At 37.5% G+C, this 25,229-nt stretch overlaps 1 protein-coding gene across 1 annotated transcript; it reads left to right on the top strand.

The window, feature by feature from the left end:
* The first annotated feature begins 9,702 nt into the window (after positions 1–9,702).
* LOC138711181 (uncharacterized) lies at positions 9,703–25,229 on the top strand. The gene is made up of 3 exons (XM_069842545.1): positions 9,703–10,635; positions 15,536–15,847; positions 16,923–25,229. Exons 1-3 carry the CDS (start codon positions 10,408–10,410, stop codon positions 17,340–17,342), a joined length of 960 nt encoding a protein of 319 aa, XP_069698646.1. The 5' UTR covers positions 9,703–10,407; the 3' UTR covers positions 17,343–25,229.

Genomic DNA, 25,229 nt, shown 5'->3' with positions numbered 1-25,229 from the left:
TCTGTATCCTTGGTGGCTGAAGAAAGAAAGCTGAGTATTAGAAACATCCACACTTTTGGGTTGAGATACTAGAAGCTATGATTGGTGAAGGGGCTAACGCTTGATCAAAGATACTAAAATTTATAAACACAAAGCACTTTCACAAAAAGAAAATGTAAAAAAAACAAAGATTCCAAAAACAATTGAGGCACTTAGAAGACAAGGAATACAAGTAACAAAACAGTAGTTCGGGGAAAATTAAGTTCAATGTTAAATGATTACATGAAATTCCATGTAGTATTTGATAAGCCATCTAAGTTTATGCTGTAGTTTTGTTACTTAGACTTGTGTCCAGATATCCAGAATAAATGAAACTACTCGTATTTGATGTAGACAGTGGTCAGTTGTAACTTTTTTTGCAAGAAGAGTCAATTGTACCCCTTTGCATCCAAGAATAATGTTGAGGTAGTTCATCCAAAACAGATAAGTACATACCAAAATCTTTATTCTTTACGCCAATTATAGATTAACAAAAAAAAAATGCATTATAAAAAGAAAAATAAAAAATGGAATGTTCTTGTAAGCATGTTCACTCTAGAAAACAACACAAATTAATAACCATGGCATACACAGAAAAAGAAAAGAAAATTAACAAATAAGTATTCTGTCTGAGTGCAGATTCATTGTCATAAAGATCTTCATCTTCATGAGCTCCTCCATTAAGATGTTTGTCTCCAGGACCAGCAAAGTGTGAAAATTCAATGTAGAATCTATGATGAATAGAAGGGACAAATGGGAGAAGCTCCTGCAAATTCTTGTAGCTACTCAAAATACTTCAGCCTTTGTTTCTCATTGTTTGGGACGAGAGGAGGGAGCAGTACAGGGTTCCTCTAGGCTCATGGTGGCTTCATGTCAAGTAATGCAAACATTTCTATTTCTTCTCAGAGTGTTTCTTTGTAGAACAGTGTAAAATGGTTTGTCCTTCTGGAAATGAAGTCATTGGATTTTCTGCACATATTTGACAGCATCTTTAAAAAATGGTTTCAGTCCTTCCGAAGTGACAAAGTCTTTATCATTCATTAGAATTACCAAACATTTTCTGCTACATTTGGCAGCAACTGTTGATCAATATTCTGGCACAAAAATCTGACCACTTTTATTTTTTGTCTTTTCAATTACTCCGAAATAAAGGAGTGTCCTGACACGAAGAACTTATAATCGACTGTCACTATTTGAGTGTTTCTCACAATATACAGCCAGAACATTACAATGATGCAGCTTTTATTCTTCCCTCCAGAGCTGTCACTGAAAGGTGTGATATGCTTGATTGTATGGGGCAACTATTGATGTATTTCAAGAGGCATGAAGCAATTTCTTGACATGCGAACAATATTTATACAACTAAAAAAACTCTAAATAACATTAAATTCACATAAAACTTCAGAGAAATAATCCAACCTAATATAAAACAGACCACAATAATAAACTTAATTGGAAGCCAAACAATAGAAATGCAGATATATCTCTTGTCCTCCAAGCAGAGCAGCTGTTTTTCTAAGTGATTTTTTCACTCTCCATTGGAGATCAGCACCTATCAAGTTAAAAAATGTCATTTGTACCCCTTGTCTTCCAAGTGCCTCAATTCACAATAATCAATCTTCTTAATGTATCCAGCTGTTTGCTGACAACATAAAGTCCACTATAATCCACTGTAGTCTATTCAGTTGTTGTTTTTCACGAGAAATGAGGGGTATTTTGATCGGTGTTCATTATAGATGCCTCGTGGGTACTCACCTTATCGTGGTGAGGGGGCTTAAACTTGTTGTTTAAGCTAACAAGTAACAAAGAGGTACCCACATAAGCTGCATTAACACCAAAACAGTCCCACTATATTTTTCACTGCTTATGATTCATGGAGTCCCTCAGTGTAAAATTCTCCGGAGGTAAAATAGTCCCTCAATCGGATCTCCAGGTAGGGACCGCACTGGGAGATGCCAAGAATCGTACTAAAGTACTTATTTGGAACACCATTTCACAATAATGATAGTACTACAAAATCTCGAACTATAAACTCGATACAACTACAGTGAAACCTGTCTAAAGCGGCCATCTGAAGTTACCTTGTAAAATGGCCGTTTTATCAGGTGGTCGCTTGATTAAGGTTACGGTTTTTATGAATCAGCATGAAAATACTGAATTTCGTTGACTTTTTAGTATTGTGCGCGTACAACAATCGTGCATATTAATGTCAGCCTCTTCCATTCTTGGCAACTAGCATTTTCAAAACTCGCTTGAGGTACCTCAGTTTAAATGACTGAATAATACCTTGTTCAAGGGGCTGGAGGTGTGATGTCGTATTTGGAGGAAGAAACACCAATTTCACGGATCACATTGCGATTTTGTCGTTTAATCTTCGAATTGAAATCGCATAGCCAATTCTCAAACAATGATGATGCCATCCAAGCTTTATTGTTGGCAGTCCACTTCACCCCCAGTAAGCCCATGTCAACATTTTTTAAACATCTCGGTTTCAATGATTTCCCTATCATTAAGAGTGGTTCTTTTTCTCCTGCAGCATTACAAAAAAAAAAAAACAGCAGGGTTATTCTGTCTTTTGCCAACTTCCCCCCTTTACACTCTTTTTTTCTTAAAACTTAAAGTTTTGTTAGGGAGGGCTCTGAAAAAAAAACCTGTATGAAAAGAAGAAACATTCGTAAAAGCTGGTCCAAATAAAGAAAGATAGAAAGAGGAGGGAAAAAATAAAATTCCAATGGTTAACTACTGACCTAAAACATACTGTGACATTTTCGATAGAAAAAGTCCGTGTTTCAATCCTTTAAAAACGAGTAAGAATTTATAGCTGTGCAGGGTCGGAGTGGAAAGTGACAAAAGAGTCATAAACAATAACCAACTAACCCCAAGATATGGAGGGTGTACTGTTGTACACTTAGCTATTGTCCCCTGTCCTCTAACCATCGAAAAAATAGGTCAGATAGTATCCGTGCAAAGATTTTTTGTTGGACAGAGACTGTTATAGTCAGGTTCCAATCCAAATAGACCCCGGCCGCTGGCCGGCGCATGAGGTGGCCACTAAATAGAGAGAGAATTTGTATTGATCTTATGGAAAATCCAATTGGTTCCAGAGAAAATTGGCCTTTTGGCCAGGTGGCCGTTTAAATGAAGTGACCGCAAAGGCAGGTTTCACTGTATGAAAGTGGACAAAATCAAACAGAACACTACATGATCAAGAAGAGCTTACCAATGAAACAGTGGTAACCAACTCAGATCTGCCTGCTTAACTACGATCAATGAACATCACAAAGGTAATGTAAACATACAGTAGCTGCAAGATCACTGGCTTACAACGACCATAGACCCAAGTTCAAATTCTGGTGACGGTGGATTTGTATTTGTGGTAGGTAAAAGCCAAGTTATGAGGGTTTTCTCACAGTCCTTCACTTTTTATCTTGTCAATTGGGCTCCTGGCCTTATCAGATTACTCGTGTGAGGGGAGACCTAGCTCTATCAAGGGCTGAGGCAGGAGGTCCATCTGTCAGCATCAGCTGATCAGAAAGGGCTTGGGGCTCCGGATCCCTGGGGCTTATCAGCTACTCATGTGTGGATGGGATCTGGCTCTATCAGTACTTGGGGCAGGATAGCACATCTGTCAGCATCAGTTGATTAGAAAGGATTTGGGGCTGTGGGCCCTTGGGGCTTACCAGGCTATTCGACAGCTAAATGTGACCTCGTTCTATTAGAGGCTGTAGCAGGATGGCTCACTTGTCAGGGTCAGATTCACGAATGCCACTCAGACCACCTATCGAACTTGGACAATCATCGCATATGTATGGTGCACAATTGGATAAAGCAATCACCAGCATAGCTCAGTCGGTTAAGGCGTTTGCCTGCTGGTCCAGAGTTGTGCTCGGGCATGGTTTGATTCCCGTTCGGGTTGATTTCCTGATTGGGTTTTTTTTAAGTTTCCCCAACAGTAAGGCGAATGTCAGGTAGTACTCTATGGCGAATCCTCAGGCTCATGTTGTAATCATCAATCCCATCGACGCTAAATAATCTAGTAGTTGATACAGCGTCGTTAAATAAACAACTAAAAAACGGGACAAAGAGTGCCTAAACATATGGACCCATCCCAGGTCCAGCCCTCGTCGATTCAAATCGAGCCTTGCCAATCCATGAATACTCTCCACATTTCCACTTACATTACCATCTTCTTCTCGAAAAATGGGGCACAGCATGTGTTTGCATGATGCCGAATCGATCCTTCATTATGGCGAGTGTTCCTCACTGATTGTCCAAAGAATGGTACATGGGAGTGGTAACAGATTCTACACGACTCATAGATCTACAGGGTGTTTCCGGGCTGATGTTACAAACTTTCAGGTATGATGGGGAAGGGCACATGTATCAATTTGAGATAAGGAACCCTGGTCCGGAAATGACTGAGTCGAAAGGTATAAGCAAAAATAGTTGTGTGGAAATGGAATTGTAATTTCGCACCATGTGCCCTCCTTCCCTTAATCTTTGGAACAGTCGTGGAAAGATGGTATGGGCCGGATGTCTCCTACGTGGGTACTTGCCCCGATACAATCTGTGAGCTTGTCTACTATTCCCATTGGCTCATCCATATTCGAAAATCAGGTCTGCATATTCCGCTCTCGTGTACTCCTCCATTTGACTAGGACTGATCGATTGTACACATACACTGCTGAATACAGACGTGCATATCAGGACCGACCATGTCCGTTACACATTACGCTATCTGCATTGTTTTAGTGTAGTTTCCTGTCCTCATCCCTCAGACAGCGCACTGAATGGAATAACTTACTGTAAGTAGACAACGTAAACAACGTCAGATGAATACAGTATGTGCAAGATGTACAGATACATACACACAAATAAGGTGTACAGAGGAATAAAATTATTTCATTTTCACACAACTATATTTGCTTGTAACTTTCGACTCAGTCATTTCCGGACCAGGGTTCCTTATCTCAAATTGATACACGTGCTCTTCCCCATCATCCCTGTACGTTTGTAACACTAGCCCGGAAACACCCTGTATGTCGGATCAGAACCCTGGAGGATCTTGTTTGTCTGATGGCGACATGATGACTCATATAGATCTGTGAGGCATGGAAGATCACCACTAAAGGTATGATATACAGATTTGATGGCTGGAGAGGAATGCGTGATGTGGCAGATGGTGGAGCCGGTTTTAGCCAGGCGGCACAATCGACACGCAACTCATTCCATCACGGGTGCACAAGCCTATTTGGGCTGAAGTGTTTAAGAATACTCTATGTCCTTCTCAATAAACACCCCTATACCTCTATCCTGTAGTACATATTTACACTGATGGCTAACTTAATAAAGCTGAAGATTGTATTTTACGACGCTTTATCAACTGCAAATGGATAAAGAACGACTTCTGTACATCTGGGAAAGAAAAATCCTCCATAAGATCTATAAGCTGGTGTTCGACAATGACGTCTTGTTAATCCGCAGGAATGAAGAACTGAAACAATTACATGAAGATACGGATCCTGTAACTATGATCAAGACTGGATATCTGCGCAGGGCGGGCCACGTGGTGGGAATGATTCAAGAGAGAATGTGCAAGATCTTCAATGGCAAAGTCGAGGGCAGACAACTTCGGGTACGACCCAGGAAAAGATGATTAAAGGAAGTGGAAGAAGATTTGAGGAAACTGGATGTGAGAGGTTGGAGACAGAAGGCGATGATCAGAACAGCCTTGCAGGATATTGTGAGACAGGCCAAGACCCTCCATGGGTTGTAGCGCCTAGGAGTTAGTTTATCAACTGCGATTTTTATCTAATGGCTGAGTGAAATGAAGGTGATAATGCCAGTGAAACGAGTCCAGGGACCAGCACCAGAAGTTACTCAGCATTTACTCTAAATGGGTTGAGAGAAAACCCAGGAGAAAAACTCAACAGGTAACTTGTTCCAACCAGGATTTGAACCGCCCTGCTCGTTTCGCGGTCAGACATGCTGTTACTCCACAGCTGCGGACTGAAGCTGAAAATAAAACAGGAGTAGGCTTCTATCGTATTTTGCTCTTCATTACCAGGCAAGAATTTTCACATTCTAAATCAACCTTACAAATTTTAGCACAATACACAACGAAATACGAGTTTGTAGACGCGTGCGTGTGCATTTGTGTGTAACTCAAGATCAGGAATCAGACAAATTGTTCTTCAGTAGATTGCTAGCCTTTGTGGTGTAATGGGTGTTGAAGCAGGAAACACAATAATCAAAGACGCATTCAATTAAAACTTGCCCAAGTGTTACACAGAGGAACATTCTGTATTCTATACAATATTCTTCTTAACAACTTGGAAACAAATGCCTTCGACTTAAGACGCAACCCAGGCACCGGCAGTACTCTCAAGCTGTAATACCCAGCGGAGTTGTGCGGTTATTGAATTGCTAAGTGGCCCGGCATGCATTCTTTCTACTCGTATTTAGTGTTAATCTCCCGTAAAATTAATTTAATGGTGTTTATTTCCTTACCTTAAGACATAAGATGTTCAAAATGACTTCCAGAGCTTCAATACAACGCTCACACTGCCGAAGATGTTGAAATACGCGATCCAATTCTTCCTACAAATGCTGGAGATCACGGCCCGAATATTTTCTTGAAGTTCCTCTAATGTATGAGGATTGTTCACATACATTTTATGTTTTAACATACTCCAAAGATAAACGTCACATGGTGGTAAACACCATGATAAATTTAAACCTAAACACCAACACGTTACATGAAAACTAAAACTGATCAAAACTTCAGAAGACAAACTAACACTAATTGTATGCTTGGTCGCACAACACCGCTGGGTTTTCCCGCTTGAAATACGGGCCTATCCGCCCGCCCGCCTGCCGCCGCACAACACGGCAACACCGCTTGGTTTTTCGCTATATATCGCTCGCCTGCGGTGATCAGTGTTGCGTCTCAAGTTGAAAGCGCTGTATAATTAAAACCAAAATTACAAACTGGAAATAATAGGAAATGTATTCTCGGATGCAACAATGTGTAAGGAAAGTTAAGAAATTTAGAATATACCAGTGAAAGTAGCTGCTTTACTGTAGCTTATTCCGAATCTCAGCGCTGAGCAATCAGATGGCACGAATTACTTCAGGTTAGAACAAACAAACTAAAAATTAAGCTATATTAAGTATAAAAATGAAATATACGGATAAGGAATACAGAAAATTAAGATAAACTAATATAAATTTACCTAAATTTGTTCTAAGCAGACAGCAATGGTACTTTCGTGAAAATACAGGAGCACTCTTTTATACAACCCAGGGTGGCCACATTGTTGTTAAGTCAAGTCGCCGTATTGAGGCGTTGCCTTAGCCCAAAGTCGCCAATTCTTAAACTTTCATATGACCGCCTCTGAAGACATAATATAGGCCTACGCCTCATGTATTTGTGTTAAAATATTCTAGATATGTGGCACATATAGCCCCCCCCCCCCCACACACACAGTATAATCCTACATGCGTAATAAATTGAACATTATTGAATTACATTTATTAAATATACTACGGTATAGCAGAATACATATTTATAAACTAAAATCCAAAGGAAGTTTATTATGCATACCTCTTTTAGAACTGCTCATTCTTCAATAAAATTATTTAAAATCTTTCTTCTGTTTATTTAACTGCCATTTCAGGAATTTCCGATTGTGAAGTAGTGGCACTGTTGTCACATTTTCAATAGGTAACGCAAAAAAAAAAAAAAAACTAAGTACATACGAACTGTTTCGAGCTTTTTCTGTTTCATTGGATTCAGAAAAGTTACATTTTGCAGATGTTGTTTTGTTTTAGCGTACTTTTCTAGATCCGTTTTGTGTGCTTGCAGATAATTAACATCTAGCTGCTTTGTTTGGGTTCGACTCTTTAGCTTCCTTCGGTATAACAAGTAGGCCTAAGTTTACATATCTAATATTAAAAGAAATGGAAATAAAAAGAACTTAGTTATACGTTTCTCACGGAGGCAATTTAAATAAATTAATTGTATTGTTACCTTTAAATATTGGAAGACTTCCCCATTGTTTCCTGTATTTCTTCTCCCCCACTTTCCCGTTATGACACAATTACATCTGGCACTATTGACTAAACAACTTGTCACTATCAACTGTCGCAAGGAAAAGAACAAAATCTCAATTTTATAAGAAGTTAAAAAGTGCCTCTGCCGGTCGCGTATCGTATCGTATATCATATTATACGCTGCAAATTAAGAGGGGCTGACTGTTGGCGGCAGTGTTGCCAATCATACCGTAATTATGGAACGCTTGCTATATTTTATTCATTCATTTATTTTATTCCATAGATCTTACATGAGCAATGAAGCTTTAAGATGTGGAACATGTCAACATTTTACAATATTACAATTACAATTTTTACAAATTTTTATAGTTTTACAATTTAGTAATTTTCTACAATTTTTACAATTTTGTACAATTTTTTTACTTTTTTTTACCCGTTGTACCATGTACTACAATAATTCCATTATGTTACGCAAAAATATCATAATTTTATTTGCTTAGTAATATAAAAATTTAATTTAATATATGAAATCAAACACGCAACTACAGTGAAACTTTTCCTACCAAACAATATACATTATTAACAAATTTCTGATTTGACATTTTATAGACCATGTGTTACATACTTCAAATGTTTAGGTTTTTTCCATATACAGGAGCAGTTAAAAATTATTTAATTAAGAAATAATTATATCTGTTCTTCATAATTACATTAAAGGCATCATAAAAAAGTTCTTCTCATGTAAGGGGAATAAATTGTTGCACACAGTAAATTGTTTTGATTTATTTTATTATTTCCGTACCACAAAATACCATAATTTAGAAGTGTTGGTATGTACTGTACCAGAATGAGTGCTGACAGGTTGATATCACTGGTTGGCGGTATTTGAAGTCAGAATGGGTGTCGTAGAGAACAAAATCGTTAGTTGAATATAGCAAGGAGTAGAATAGAAGTGAGACCAAGTGAAAGTGAAATGAAGTGATCGGAAACAACTCTCTGCACATTTGTAAGCTATTTTTATAGTATTGTTATTTACTTGCATGAAGTAAATAAGGTAACTGGCAGTGCATGAGATGTCCGCGCATGCAATCATCTCATAGCCTGTTCATTGTTATCTCACAGCCTGCGAGCCTCTCGTCAAACAGAAACCCAACTCTGAGTGCACACAATTCTGTGTGACTTAAATCCTGACCTAGGCTTAAATTGTGGCTTTCTGTTTGGGTTTCTGGCGTCTTATCAGCCCATTTGAGTTGTGTGGATATAAGGGGAGAATTGTAACGGTGTAGTGTATAGTTCCTAGGGTAGCTCAGCCGGTAGAGCATTCGTGCGCTAAGCGAAGGATCCCGGGATCGAAACTCGGCTCCGAAACAATTTTTCCTTCACAGGGAGCTTCTACCTGAAAGCCAGATTCGCATTGATACCGGTAATTCAACAACATGTTCCTCCTGGCACCGAGATTTGGACGGACGAATGGCCTGGGTACAATAACCTCAACCAGGCCGGGTACACACACATGACCATAGACTTGTTGCGGGTCACGGATGGAGCGATATTTACCTCGCATCGACATACTCCAGAGCAGAATTCTCGAAGAACACGTGTACGAATTTATGTGGAGGGAGACATACTGCCGAGATCAGTCGCCATTTCACGCCTTCCTCCGCTACGTGAGGGAACGCAGTAGTGTCTCCACAGTCTAGTAGTATATTATACAGTCACGAAGCTTGAGTTGTGAGGGTGCTAGGAACAATAGACTGTGCCGGTACTTGTCCTGTTTCGCATTGTCTGTACCCTAGATCAGGGGTCGTCAGCACAGAGCACGCTGGGGCTAGTCTCTCTTACCCGCGGAAAACGCAGTACACTAGGATCAAGAGGAGTAGAATAGAATATTCTACTCCTCTTGACTAGGATGCACTCCGTAGCTGCTAGCGGGTATGCTCTCTATCTCTCCCTGTTGCACAACAGTGCACACGGGACAGCACCGCGTACCCTTTGCACATTTCAGCGAGTGCTGACGACCACTGCCCTAGATCATAGAATACAGTAGTACAGTATAGTATAGGTACAGTATGATCTAGGTCTGTATACAGTATAAGAATACTTATACCAGATATTGTGGTCTGTAATGAGGCGATATTAGCGACCCTAGTGGTTAGCAACTATCTATGGATGCATATTTACTACGTATTGAGCTTCGTCACTGTATATACTAGACTGTGGTGTCTCCGTGCAAGTGTCAAATGTTATGTAATCCATAGTCTACAGACATTCTCATAAATGTTAATCACGTAATTTTTAAATTACCGGAAATTAGTATTTATTTCGAAGGTTAGGATGAGGAGGCGATATGTGTTTTGTGTTGTAACGTTATTTTTAATATGTTTGATCTGGCTTCGTTTGATGTTAGAAAATGTTTATTTTGCTACAAAGCATGGATTTGACAACTTTGACAATGTGACTGGATCTCCAGACCTTATTGTGCCTAATATAGTGCATTTTATATTGTTCGGCAAGAATTCATTGGAATTCATACCATTCCTGAGTATACTATCAGCATTAAAGGTTAAGTTTGTTAATATGTGAAGTGAAAATAGGCTAATGTGTATTAATAAATAAGGCGAATCTTCGATCCCGTTATTCCTACGTAACATACGGGGGAAAAACGTGCTTAAATCATTTGTAATTCATTAATTCATGTAGAGTATCCAACGCCCACTGAATGAATATTTAACTTTTATCACTGCCAATGTTGCGCTATAATCGTATATGCAAGGTAGGCTATAACAAAAACCTAAACTAACCAAACCTAACCTGTCAAAGAAGCAACAAGTTAACTAAATATGTGTAAAATTGGCCTGTCTCTATAGTGGGCGACATAAGTAACATTGACCTTCTGTTCTGCCCAAGGGCAGATATTTCACTGCAAACCCAGCTTTCCAATCTTTCCTATTTTTTGCGTAAATAATCTCAAACTTTTGTAGCACACAACGCTAAAGACAAGAGGTGATCACTGTGAAAACTATAAACCCATTTATCTCGCCCCAAATACCTTCGTTTTTTTATATAGGCCTACCGGACCAATGATTTTTCTCAGACATTTTCACACGAATTTATCACGTATGTTAGTGAGACCACCATTATGTTGCACTACGCGGGAAAGCACTCGACTTTCTTCGGTCCAGGGTAAATCTTATTTGTGTACCTTTCTACCAAAAAGCGTAGGTAATATTGCAAAGTTTATCAAAAGTCTGAACAAACGAAACCTAACCTGTTACTAATCCTCGACGTTACGAAAACGCTCTTATTTATATTTCCAGAGATATATGTATATTTGTAAAGTTATACCATCTCACAGTTTCATTTCATCATGAAATAACGCAACACAAATCAAATGTCAGTCCCGTGTATGGTGCGTGGCGAGATCGAAGATTCAAAATAAAGGGACGTACTAGTACATACTAGTTCGCACAAATCTTACATAATTAACACGAGTAAGTCCACTAGTTAATTAATTAACTAGTACACATGATTGTGGTATTTTAAATTAATTAAGGATAAATGGGAAAGCACTCCTTTGTTTGGCCCTGGGCCTGGGCAAATCTGTCTAGCCCTACCTCTCTACCAAAAAGCGTATAATCAAGGCATACCAAAAGCCAAAATAAACCAAACCTAATCTGTGACTAATCATCCTAGACCTTACAAAAACTCGCTTCCTATCTATTTACCTATCAAGAAGCGTACCAGTAGCTTACATGCAAGACATAGGCTACAGAAAGTCGGATTGGGTATCTTACAGGGGCAGTGGCAAATTGATATTTTGGTATTCTGTATTCATGATTTTATTTTTTAACATAATAATCTGCCCTCAATGAGGGTGACCACAAAGATCCAGAATAAAAGCAAATTTAATATTAACCCTAGCATTATCAAGATATTTTTTGTGACCTGGATTAACAAGGCTGGGCAATTTTGTTCAATTAAATTTTATCACCAAACATTTTTACATTACTTTAAAAAAATGTACATCAGTTTTTCATTCCAGTGACTCTACATTATTTTTTGAGCAAAATACTCCAGCACATACAAATTTAATATCTAAATGTTTTTTACACAAATAAAGTACACAGTTTCCATAGCTCACATTGTTTTTAGTGACATTGTGAACAGCTTTCTTGTTGGCAGCTAGAACTTAAAATAGAGTTGGGAAAAATGTTAGAGTTAATAAATGTATAGGTACCGTATACAATGTGTGTCAAAAGCCTGAACAAACCAAACTTAACTTGTCACAGATCTTCAACCTCACGAAAACTGGCTTAATTATTTATTTCTCCAGATATTGCAAATTTGTAAAGTCATAACATCTCTCAGTTTTATTTCATCATGAAATAGCGCAACACAAATCAGGCATCAGTCCCATATTTGGTGCCTAGCGGGATCGAAGATTTGATTAAATTTCATTTTATTTGTAGGCCTAAGATGTTTAAAAATCGCCCATGATAAGAATGCTGACAAACAGATGTTTCTGAATCCTTCTCCCCTTAAGTGAGAAAATGGGAAAGAAATGACTCTAATTTCTGTAACGATTCTGTGTTTTGTATCAGTGAAGATTGCCATGATAACTTACTATGTTCCCTCTTTTCAAAAATCTTGGTGACTGAGACACCTAAGTGGGTTCATTGGATGTACTGCTGTGATCAGTCCTCTTAGTATCATATGCTGCTTTGGTCTGGTGACCTTGGACAGCACACAAAACATGTCAGATCTCTCTTACGAAAATTCAAAGATTGGCGTGTCTACAACAGGAGCCATTAATATAACTCCTACTGGTTCTTTTGAGATATTACTTGTACTCGGCTACCTAGATCTCTTTGTTTAGACTGAGACCAAAACAGGAATCCTAAAATTGATAAATAATAGCCTTTGGAATCCAAAATTACAGAATATTAGGCATTCAAGAGAACTCATATTCAGTGGGGACCTAACTTATAGAATGATACCTTGGAATAGAGAATAATTTATTTATTTAATCCACTCAACAATGTAATTACAGAGTAAAGTGAAGAAAACAGTAGAAATATATATATATATATATATATATATATATATATATATATATATATAATAATAGTAATTTAAACTTAAATTTAAACATTTACAATCCAATACTACTCAACAAAAGATATCAAGCAAATATTACATGTAAATCTCGGTAAACAAAAACAAAAGTATTTACAGTATGAAGAAAACTTAGATTATATTAAAGTAATAGAGCAAGTGATGAAATGCAAATAACTAGTCACAGATTAATAACAATAATACAATAGCTGATGAGGGACTAGACCTACGTTAAATCAGCAATGTAACAGAATTAGGAGCGAGTTAGTAATGATAATTGATATGAAATAATTTAAGAAAGAAGACCAAAAATACAATATGCAAACCAGTTAAAACCTATTTATTAGCAAAATACTTATGGAGTGTTTTGAAAGCTATCGGTATTTATTTCTCTCAAGAGTGTGGCTCTATCCTGAAAGATGTCAATATTGCTCAGTTTATTATAGAAGGAACAGATTCTAAGAAGTGCAGAATACTTATAATATGTCCTAGCATAGTTTATATTAAATGTTTTACTGGTCCTGCAGTTCTCTCTTGGTACATGTATTGCTATCCTGGACAGTAGATGACTATTTACAGAACTTGTTAATAAATTATGGAGGCATTTTATATCAATATTATTTCTTCTGTGTTGAAAACTTTCAAAATTAAAGAGAGACAAAAGAGATGAGTACCAGTACGAAATACTTTCATTATTCCAGGAGGGATAGTAACCAAATGTTCATTGGGTGATATGCCTTCGGTTTTCATTATCATCTGGTACTTTGTTGGCTTGAGAATTAACCATCAAAGTGGGGCTGAAATGTGGGGAGTGAGACCAAAGGGAAAGAGATTCACACAACAGTTTACTAGGCTGAAATTTATGCAAAACACTGGCCGGCAAAATAAAACTTTTTTTCTTTCACAAGAACTAAATTAACTGAATCTAAGTGTATTTGTCATGCTGAGTTCAAATATGCTTTCAGATTTTTTCCATCAGGCAGGTTTTTTTTTTTTTGCGACACACGTTTAAAGTTTTTACAGAATTAGTGCTTACATAATGTTAAATGATAAATATACACCTCATTTTGGCTTACTTAAAAAGTTTTATATGATGATTTTTGGGTATATTTTGCCTTTGGAATGTCTCTTCATGGGCCAGTTGTGGTCGGTCAGCATACTAGAACTCTAGTTGCCTTGGTAACTCCATTCCATCATAGAAATCTTGCTAATGAAAATGCTCTTCATGTTCATCACTGTAAGCCAGAAAGTTTTCGGAAGAAGTTTAGGTGGGAGTCCAGACATGTTGCTTTGTATGAATTCATAAGATCACTGTTTCACAATAGTTTTCTGTTGTGTGATTTCCGAGAAAACAACAGATATTTTTTTAATGATTTCCAGGCTGACTTTTTCTGGTGGATTTAACAGTTTCTCAAAGCTTTAATCATTCAATATTAATTTGTGCTTCTATAAAAATTCTTTCAGTTTTGCATCACTAACTTCGGGAAATTTAGATTTTAATAGATACATAAATGTATAAGTACCAATTTTATATGCAGAATAGGTAGATATTGTAACTTTATTTCAAACTCAACAATAGGATTTTATTCTTCCAATAATAATTCCTTTCTACAATTCGCCTTAAACGCTCTAGTCAACAATTGGATTTTCACTCAACACAATATTCGTTATAGCACTCCACCGACGACAGTGACAATTTACTTGGACTAGTACGAACAACAATGAACTGTTAATCTTAACTAATATTTACAAAGCACTATTTACAAATCAGAACTATCAGTTCTCAGTTCACAGTTCTTCTATCTCAGTCACTCGAGTTCACAGTATCTCGAACCACAGACCTTCAGAGACAGTTCACTGTACTCGAACTCAGGTCCCTCCAACTGCGGTCCACTGCACTCGAACTCAGGTCCCTCCAAGTGCGGTCCACTGCACTCGAACTCAGGCCTTCGGATGCTGACGCAGTTGCGAACGCACACTCGAGTCAAACTCCGGTACACAAGACTGGCTTGCTCTGTTCACTGGCTTACTGACTGAACTAATCATGAATGACTGCTCGAGTTCGCTGGCATTTCTTCTTTTATAATCACAGCGACGTAGCCTCGAAAGTTCGACGCGTCTCAGAGATTGCACTCCAGAAAAATCCAGAGCCCTCTCCTCTCTACCAGCACCAGATGCGCGCGCACTCTCGTCGCGTTGACGTAATACACCCCCTCTCTCCTCTCCGCCGCGCGCCGTCCCAAAGTGCTCCGCGCGATCTTCTCTCTTGCGGGACGCTGGTCGTGAGTTCGAATCTCACGTCGCTGTCACAATATACTTCTTCAGGATTTACTGATGGTTTATTCAGGTTCAACAACCAGAGGTCGTGTACATCCACAATGATGCCGAAAAATTCGGGGGTTATTACTGGACTGTTCTTCAGCAAATGTCGTTTCCAAACACCTCACTGCAACTGGTGTATCAGCCAAGACCTACACACGTGTTTGGACAGCCGTTGAGCTCCATATACCATGCGACAGATGTGGCTAGAATTCAAGTGTTGATGGGATGCGGAGGAATCTACATAGACTCAGATACGTTGGTGCTGCGTTCACTGGACCGCTTCCGTCATTTTGAAATGGTGGTGGGATGGCCGAATGGAGAATATATGGGGACTCAGGTGATGTATGATATATTTATTTATTTTGTTTTCATAGTTTACCCAATAACAATAAGGTTAAACTACCCATCTATTTAACCTCCACCATAACCTTGTTATCTACGTCTCGGCCTCCCCAAAGGTCTTTTTCCCTCCGGTCTCCCAACTAACACTCTATATGCATTTCTGGATTCGCCCATACATGCTACATGTCCTGCCCACCTCAAACGTCTGGATTTAATGTTCCTAATTATGTGAGGTGAAGAATACAATCTGTGCAGCTCTGCGTTGTGTAACTTTCTCCATTCTCCTGTAACTTCATCCCTCTTAGCCCCAAATATTTCCCTAAGAACCTTATTCTCAAACACCCTCAATCTCTGTTCCTCTCTCAAAGTGAGAGTCCAAGTTTCACAGCCATACAGAACAACCGGTAATATAACTATTTTATAAATTATACACATCTGGCTTTCAGGTAGTAGCTCCCTGTAAAGCAGGTTTGAATAATTTCAAGGAAAATTGTTCTGGGGCTGGGTACCGGTACCTGAAAGCCAGATTTGTATAATACATTCGTTACTGGAGGTACGTTAACAGAAAGCCACAATTTAAAGTCACACAGTATTTGTGTGCACACTCACAGTTGAGTTCTGGCGTCTTGTCAGCTCATGTGAGTTGTGTGGATATAAAAGGAAAAATTGTGACGGTGTTGTGTATAGTTCCTGGGGTAGCTCAGTCGGTAGAGTGTTCGTGCACTAAGCGAAGGCTCCCGGGATCAATACCCGACCCTGGAATAATTTTTCCTTGAAATTGTTTCATAAATTCTTTCAGATTTTTTGACAGCAGACTAGATGACAAAAGCTTCTCAACCAAATAATAACAGGCATTTCCCATATTTATTCTGCGTTTAATTTCCTCCAGAGTGTCATTTATATTTGTTACTGTTGCTCCAAGATATTTGAATTTTTACACCTCTTCAAAAGATAAATCTCCAATTTTTATAGTTCCATTTCGTACAATATTCTGGTCACGAGACATAATCATATACCTAGTCTTAGTACAATATTATTATAATTATTATTATTTGCTGTTTAATTTTCAGGTTTTAGTGGCTCATCCAGATGCTAGATTTCTTGATCTGTGGTTGAACAGCTATCGACGTTACCATCCTCGAGAATGGTATTACAATGCAGGCCAAGAACCCACACAGCAAATACTTGAAAAAGCACCATATTTGGTTCATAAGGTGCCAGGCTTGTTTGGAGTGCAGAACCTGGCTGCTCGTCTCTACGGTCTAACATCTTGGCCACAATGGCGCACCATGTTCACAGTGCATCTATTAAGCAGACATCCTCCTGCCCCTCCATATCTGGATGAGAAGTTCGTGATACGTTACAGAGCACCGTTTGGTGACATTGCAAGATGGCTCCTGTACAAATTGGAGCCTAAGGTCAAATTTACAAAAGATACAGAGCACTATCTTTATAGTACTAATTCAAACACTAGTATATGCATAAGATAGCAAGAACTCATTACAAGATAGGTAGCTGTTACAGGGTGTGAACCCATTACAGCAGGATCAGTCGTTTTTTGGCCAATGACTTGCTCTCTTCATACATGGAAAGTAACTTTACTACAGTGTCTCTGAAAATGATATGACACATTTCAAAACTTATTTTTATGGAAATAAATAATGTATAGGTTTGACCACAATCTTTGCCTACAGGTCCAACGTAAATGCAATACTATTGTAGAAGATTGATAAATGGGCAACTTACTAGTGTTATATATTTAAGCACGTGGGCTTACAGTTGTTTCAGTATATACACCATTGTCAGAGCCTACTGGATCATATCGTTATCTTGATATCGCTGCCTGTTGTATGGGTGTGTTTGTGTGTTGTAATGTGGAGTTAAATATTGAGTGTGTTCTGAAATTGATCTGTGTGTTGAGAACAACAGGCAGCGATATCAAGATGACGCTATGATCCAGTAGGCTCTGACGATGGTTATTTACCGAAACAACTGTAAGCAACGAGTTAGAAAGAGAAAGATATAGAGTGGTCATTGCGCCGCCATGTTTGAAGAAAATTGAACGACCGTCGGTAATGAACTTATGCGCCCAAAACAAAGTGGGCGTGGTGATAACTGACATTAGAATCGTCAGCTGTCTTAATTTCGTTTGCATAAATCAGTTAAACTGAAGTGGAAAAACCTAGTATTTCGTCAAATACGTGCTAGAAACTTAATCTAAACTTATGTATGCTAAATTTAAAACACTTGAGCTATTCCTAGAAGGAATGCTTAAAAGAATAACCTAAGCAAAATTGCCATGTAGTATGACAAGAAGTCCTAGCAAATATACTGAAGAAAATGTTAATATTCCTAGGTTCTTTTAAATGCGACCTGCAAGATTGCCTATAAAATGAACGAGTATGATTCGGATGATTTTATTAAATTGTTTTTCCAGTCTCTACACGTTGCAAACTATTTACTATACCATAAGATATAGAATGAAAGTAGGCCCTATCTGTAGTAAACAACCTTTACCTCCAAGCTTGTAACGTGGGTGAAACATGACAAAACACGCTTTCAGTTTTTTTGTTACAGTAAAGTATAATTATTATCGAAATGTGAACGTGAGGCCAACAGCCGGCTGGTCTGTCTGAGCCTTTCAAGGGCTGTGGCACCACAGATAATTATTAGTGTATAATTGAGCACCCACGTACAATAATGGGGTAAGTAGTTACGAAATATATTCATACTTACCCCATTATTGCACCTGGGTGCTCAATTATGTTCTTTCATGTCCTTCCAGTCAAAATACTAACAACAATACGACCTACCCCAGAGTTTTGCATTATTTTGGATGCGAGTGTCGAAATACAATTTTAATATTTGATTGCTATTACTAGGTTTGAAACGGAATTGTAGCGGTTTTATCCGTATTTAGTTTAACTTTATTACTAGTGAACCATTTATTTGATTAATCGTTTGTCTTCGAAATAGGCCTACTTCTTATAAGCTACAGCTCATCGTCTTCTTGTATAAGCAGTAAGGACAGAAGGAGCAGAAATAAAGGATGCCGGTGTCGAAATACAGTTTTAATATTGTATTGCTATTTGTTTTTCACTGGGTCTGAAACGGAATTGTATTGGTTTTATCCGTATTTAGTTTAAGTACATTACCAGTGAACCATTTATTTTGTTTATGCCGGGCGTTGTTACACATTTATGCATGAAAAAAAAATGCTGCTAATTAACAAAACTATGGACTTAACTTCATAAAATTTACATGAAATATGATATATCAGTTGTCTTTTTCCTTTTGACATTGCAGTTATATGCAGCACAACAGGCATGTTTTTTCTTCGTTTTTTCGTACTTCTTACCTCCGTTATACAACATTGTAAGCAGACGAATTTTTACAAAGGTGGGCGCTTAGCTCAGATCTGCCGTGTTTCGCGGTGGCACCGCAAAGAGCGCTGTACAGGACAACATGGCCACTCTATAGTCTTCTCTTTCTAACTCGTTGGCTGTAAGCCCACGTGCTTAAATGAATCAGTCAGTTGAATAAGAACCAAAGTCCAGAGAAGTAAATTTTTCAGGAGACGAAAAAAACATCACATCTCCTAAATCATTAGACCAACACTAACAAAAATTTGCACAGTTGTAGGTCATAGTGCACCACTCTGACTGATAATGAACACTCACGTGTGAATTTAATAGTATGAGTAATAAATAGGATGATAAGTGGTGGACTTCGGTCCTTATTACATTGTTTTACTACACAAGTGTAAAAGACAAGCACAATAATCTGAAATAGTGAATTTTATTTATTGAATGAGTTGTATTTTCAGAATACACACATCACTTGAGCTAATTGTCTAGAAAAAAAAAAAGGATATGACACAAATATGAATAATAATACTTATAATAAAGAAACTATTTCAATGTAATGAGCAACTGCCTTCTGTCCTCAGTCACTGCCAACATTCTGAGTTCTGCTACCTTCCTCACCCTTAATACTCTGCCAGTACTGTTGTACATTCTCTCATAGATATTTCAGGAGTTTAGATACATAAATGGGAGCAGTGATAGTAGGAGGAAAAAGAATAAAGTGTGTAAGATTTGCTGATAATATGGCGTTGTTAACAGAAGAGAAGACGATGCTAAGGGATATGCTGCTGGAGCTAAATGACAGCTGTGAGCAGTATGGGATGAAGATAAATGCTAACAAGACGAAGACCATGGCCATATGAAGAAAAGTAAAGAAGGTGAACTTGCGAATTCTAAATGAGGCAGTAGAGCAAGTGGACAGCTTCAAATACTTTGGGTGTACTATAAGCAGTAACATGAGCTGCTGCCAAGTCAAAAGGAGGATAGCAATGGCAAAGGAAGCTTTTTATGGAAAAAGGAGCATCTTCTGCGGACCTCTGGAGAAAGAACTAAGGAAGAGACTAATTAAGTGCTTTGTGTGGAGTGTAGCATTGTATGGGGCAGAAACATGGACGACGAAGTCAAGAAAAGCGACTAGAAGCATTTGGATATGGAAAAGGATGGAGCATGTAAAATGGATAGAGAGAATAAGAAACGAAGCTGTGTTGGAAAGAATGAGTGAAGAAAGAATGATGCTGAAACTGATCAGAAAGAGAAAAATTAATTGGCTGGTTCACTGGTTGAGAAGAAACTGCCTTCTGAAAGATGCTCTGGAAGGAATGGTGAACGGGAGAAGAGTTTGGGACAGAAGAAGATATCAGATGATAGACGACATTAAGATATATGGGTGATATGAAGAGACAAAGAGGAAGGCAGAAAATAGGAAAGACTGGAGAATGCTGGGTTTGCAGTGAAAGACCTGCCCTTGGGCAGAACACTACGAATGAACGAGTGAATAGATACATCACGTATCTTTGCACTTTTAACTGCCCGTAACACAGCTGTGGTACATTGAGGTTGGGAGTCACGTTATTCTTGAGGAGACAGAAGTTGCTCATGACATGACCATTCCGCTCATTACTTTACGACCTCTACCTGGTGTTTGTGCAAATGATGATATGGGAAAATATTGTATTTTGATACCTGAAACACTTGAGATGCGCTTTTCTTGAAAAACTATGTGAAATACCCATCAAAGCCTTTGAAAACAGCGTGTGTCATTTCAACAACTTGGAAGTGACGTTTAACAAGTTCAATCCATTCACTTGGGATATCCACTTTTCCACCTGCAGCGCCTCTATGAGACACTCTCCGAATCATACTCGTAGCTCAGCCAATACAATAATGTCCGAAGTCCCGGACATCGGACCTTGTTCCATGGATTGAAATTTTTAAGCCCCTGTAATATAATAACGGGCATGGATATTGGTCATTTTAATAGTGCATTATGTGCGCCTTGCCTTTAAGAGTAAACTAGTGGCTTGTGCAGCAAATGCCGCTGCAAACTAAGTTCGTTAGACGTTCAAATAAAATTTTTTCACATTTATTTTCAATGAAGAATACTTGCCTTTTTGATAGTTATTTACTTCCATGATAATGAAACATACTCCCTCTGAATGGATTTTTTTAGGCCAAATACTTTTTCTTGAACCTATCCAACTTCACTTTTTGAGTTTCAACGCGAAAACGCAAGTATCAATGTCAGGACGATAGCAGTAGTAGTGTCAGTATTTCAGGTCATTGTGAATTGTAGGCAAAAGTTAAAAAAATGTCAGGTTTGCTTAGCTTTCGAACAATAGCATTTTCGTATAGCTGCTGCATGTAGAACTTGAAATGTAGAGCGTAAATTCATTTTATCGTACTAAGAGATCTTGCTGAAATGATCTGGAGACTACAAAATTTTCTAGGCCTCTTATTTTATCAGTAAGTAATACCTTTTGATCTTTCCTTAGGAACTGTAATTTTTGCGCTCTCTCGAGCCAATACTGAAGACAATGACACATATCAATATCTACACTACACCGTCATTAAGTATATGAAAAAGACCCAACTCCACTGGGTTAATAAGTATAAAAATTATTGATTTTTAATAACAATATTATTATCTTAAGTTTTGTAGTTATATATAGCAGTCACTCAGTAAATTATAGAAATGAAGATCTAAATTAAGATATTCTCTACATTTACTTACATAACCTCAAAACGTTTCACTTTCATATCATCACTATAGCATCAATATTATGTACAATTTATGAAAAATAGACGCATCATGATATTAACTATAATAAAATTTAATTTCTAATGATAATAATGTCATCAAACCACCTCAAGTTTCGTAGATTTGAATATCCAATACACAGCTGTACTTAGAAAATTATACACTGCAGAATCAGTTTTTAATAACAAATTGAAATGAGCTCTAAATATGTCGGCAATCCTGCAGGTCATGGCCTTCGTGTAATAGCCTATTGTTTATTGTAGTGTGTGTTTTGTTCTGAAATTCAATCAAGTCTGCCGTGATTGAATAAAACTAGTTCTCAAAACTGACAACAGATGGATTTTGGAAAATAGGAAAATTATGTAGGAAAATTGACATTTCACTGAAAACTACTACTTTTCCGAAAAACTTTGGGTTCCAAGCTTCAAAATGAGGGGCCATTTATTAAAATCCGTTCAGCCGTTTTCCCGTAATTTCCATTACCAGTTCAAATTATATATATAGATTGCACTCAAAAAACCATTTTCGGCAAAACTTGGACTTCGGTCCTTATTCCATTGACCGCTTCAAATATATAACACTAGTAAGTTGCCCATTTATCAGTCTTCTGTAATAAAGTGTTAAAAGCAGTGTACGCAAGACTCAAGATGAATATTATTGTATTGTATTTATTTACATTCCATGATATTCATACATCGCTTCACAGCTAGAATATGGAACATGTCAAAATAAATCTTAATAGTACTATAAAGTCTTAATGTTATTATAGTCACAATCTAGTTGAAATATATACAGAAGAGTTTTACAATATGGACGGAAAAGAATGGAGTGTGTGAAATGAACGGACAGAATAAGAAATGAAGCTGTGCTAGAAAGAGTGCATGAAGAAAAAATATTGCTGAAGCTGATCAGCAGGCTTCGAAACTTTGGACCCGATACAATAAGTTTACTGTGCATGCACTATAGGTTGTTGACTCGCTGCAGGTAGATAGAGATGTGTTGAGGTAACAACATTGTTATTTAGAGTGGAGTACGGTAGAATGGGGAAACACACATATGTACATTCTGAAAGTAAATATACATTACACAATGACAATGTCAAAAGAATGTGAAAAGCATTTATTCTCCTGTCTTTTATAAGCATTTGTGTTTAATTATACACAGTTTTAATGATGGAAATAAGCATGTAGCAATTTTAATTTTTTCATTTATCCTATCGGTCGTCTTTAGGAAGTGGAGTTACAGTACCGAATTGCAATGTACCTACTACAAGATACATTCTCAGTGTCTCAAATGTAAATCTTGTACTGTAGAAAGCTGCGCTCTACGCCGCATGACGTGATAGGAGCAAAACGAAAAAACCTAACATCATTGCAGTCGCTAAGAGACAGTCCTTTTTTCTCGAGTGACTCCATGTCCACTAATTTTACTGTTTGTTAGACAATGTCCCATATCCGTTATTTTTACACAAAATTGATTTCCACTTCTGTTTTACACGTTCAGTAACCGGTGTACTTGATGTCTCATTAATTCTCTGCATCATTTTCTAAATTAATTTGAGGGCTTCCGGCATCTCTTGCTCTGACTTTTCTAACCGTGTAATAGTTTGAGACACAGTTTGTATGAAAACCAAATGATTCGTCAGAACCTTCAAATCCAGAGCATTTTCCTTTGCGTATTTGTTGTCATTCATTCTACAGTACCCCCACCCACTGTACGCTTTACCACTATACTCAGTACGCCGTTATGCGGATTTCCCACTGAACTGCTCTATCGGGTCCGAAGTCTCGAAGCCTGCTGATCAGAAAGAGAAAAAGAAATTGGCTGGGTCATTAGCTAAGAAGAAACTGCCTACTGATAGATGCACTGGAAGAAAGAAAAGTTCGGGCATAAGAAGATATCAGGTGATAGACGGCATTAAGATATCATATGCAGAGACTAAGAGGAAGGCGGAAAATAGGAAAGATTGGAGAATGCTGGGTTTGCAGTAGAAGACCTGCCCTTTGACAGAACATTATGTATGAATGAATCCAATAATATATTTGTGATATACTTAACATAACTATATTTTTATATACCATATTACATTTTGCTTTTTATTACATCACTTTGCAATACGTATAGCCAATTAATACTAATGGTATACATCATAAAAATTGTAGACTTGCTAGATGTAGGATCTACAGTAGAAAATGTTTAGCTATAATTAATTTTACTATTATGAAGGGACATCATAAGTATTCTTTTTATATTATAGACATGCTTTTGTTATAAATATACCAGAAATGTAATATCTCCAGTGGCATGCAGTAATGTGACGTGAAGGGAAGCAGTGCCTGTATGTATGATTGGGCTTCGATGCCTGTTGCCTACATACAGGGTTTCCGTGGAATTGCTTCCTCGAAAACGTCATCACCGTATGCTGCTGAATATCTCAGTTCCCAAAATTACTCACACAATTCAAGTTCCTAGAAATTAGACTTATATGCATTAAATGAAATAAAATATTTAATACATCAAGACTGTTTTCAGTGTGGTAATTGATACTTTTTACATGCAAATTTCTGTTCAGATAAATATGTGTGTTTTCTTTACATTAAGTTTTAATACATGTTCATTTTTGAGAGAAGTGACTATGAAATGCCTCAACTTATACAGCATAAAAAATATAAATGAACAGACGTACAATGTGTAGTGAAAGAAATTGATTTTAGGCAGATTTTATGGCAACAATATCTCAGAATAAATTGTAGTTACAGCAAACTATTAACAGCTGATTTATTATCAAATGCAAGCAAACAACCTCACTGATATGAAATGGTGAATGACTGTCAGAGCTGGTTGTCATTTCCATACATTTGTCAAATAAGTGTTGGAGTACAGTGAGATTATTTTCTTACTGATCCTTATAGTTGAGCTACATTCACTGGAATAGAAACGGCCTAAAGCTCACTAATAAAGAATTTCATTTTTATTCATGGGAAGAGGATGGTGAAATTTGAAAATTTTTCCTAATTGATATATAATTTTCATTTTTTGTATCTAAAAATATCATTGGTGCAACAATTTAAATTCGATATTAGTTTTTGAAAAAGAAAATTGTAACCCAAATTAAAAAAAAATAAAATAAAATAACAGGATACAGTAATCCACTAAAATGGATGGATAGTCTATATGTGAGCCATGTTTAATGATAAATTGAGGGGCATTTTCACAAAACTCGTTATCTACAAAATCTTGTTTTTTTTTTTTTT

Source organism: Periplaneta americana, chromosome 12, assembly GCF_040183065.1.
Source record: "Periplaneta americana isolate PAMFEO1 chromosome 12, P.americana_PAMFEO1_priV1, whole genome shotgun sequence".
NCBI classification, from domain to species: Eukaryota; Metazoa; Arthropoda; class Insecta; order Blattodea; family Blattidae; genus Periplaneta; species Periplaneta americana.
Note: the sequence above shows the minus strand (reverse complement) of the source record. Positions and strands in the feature narration are given on the sequence as shown.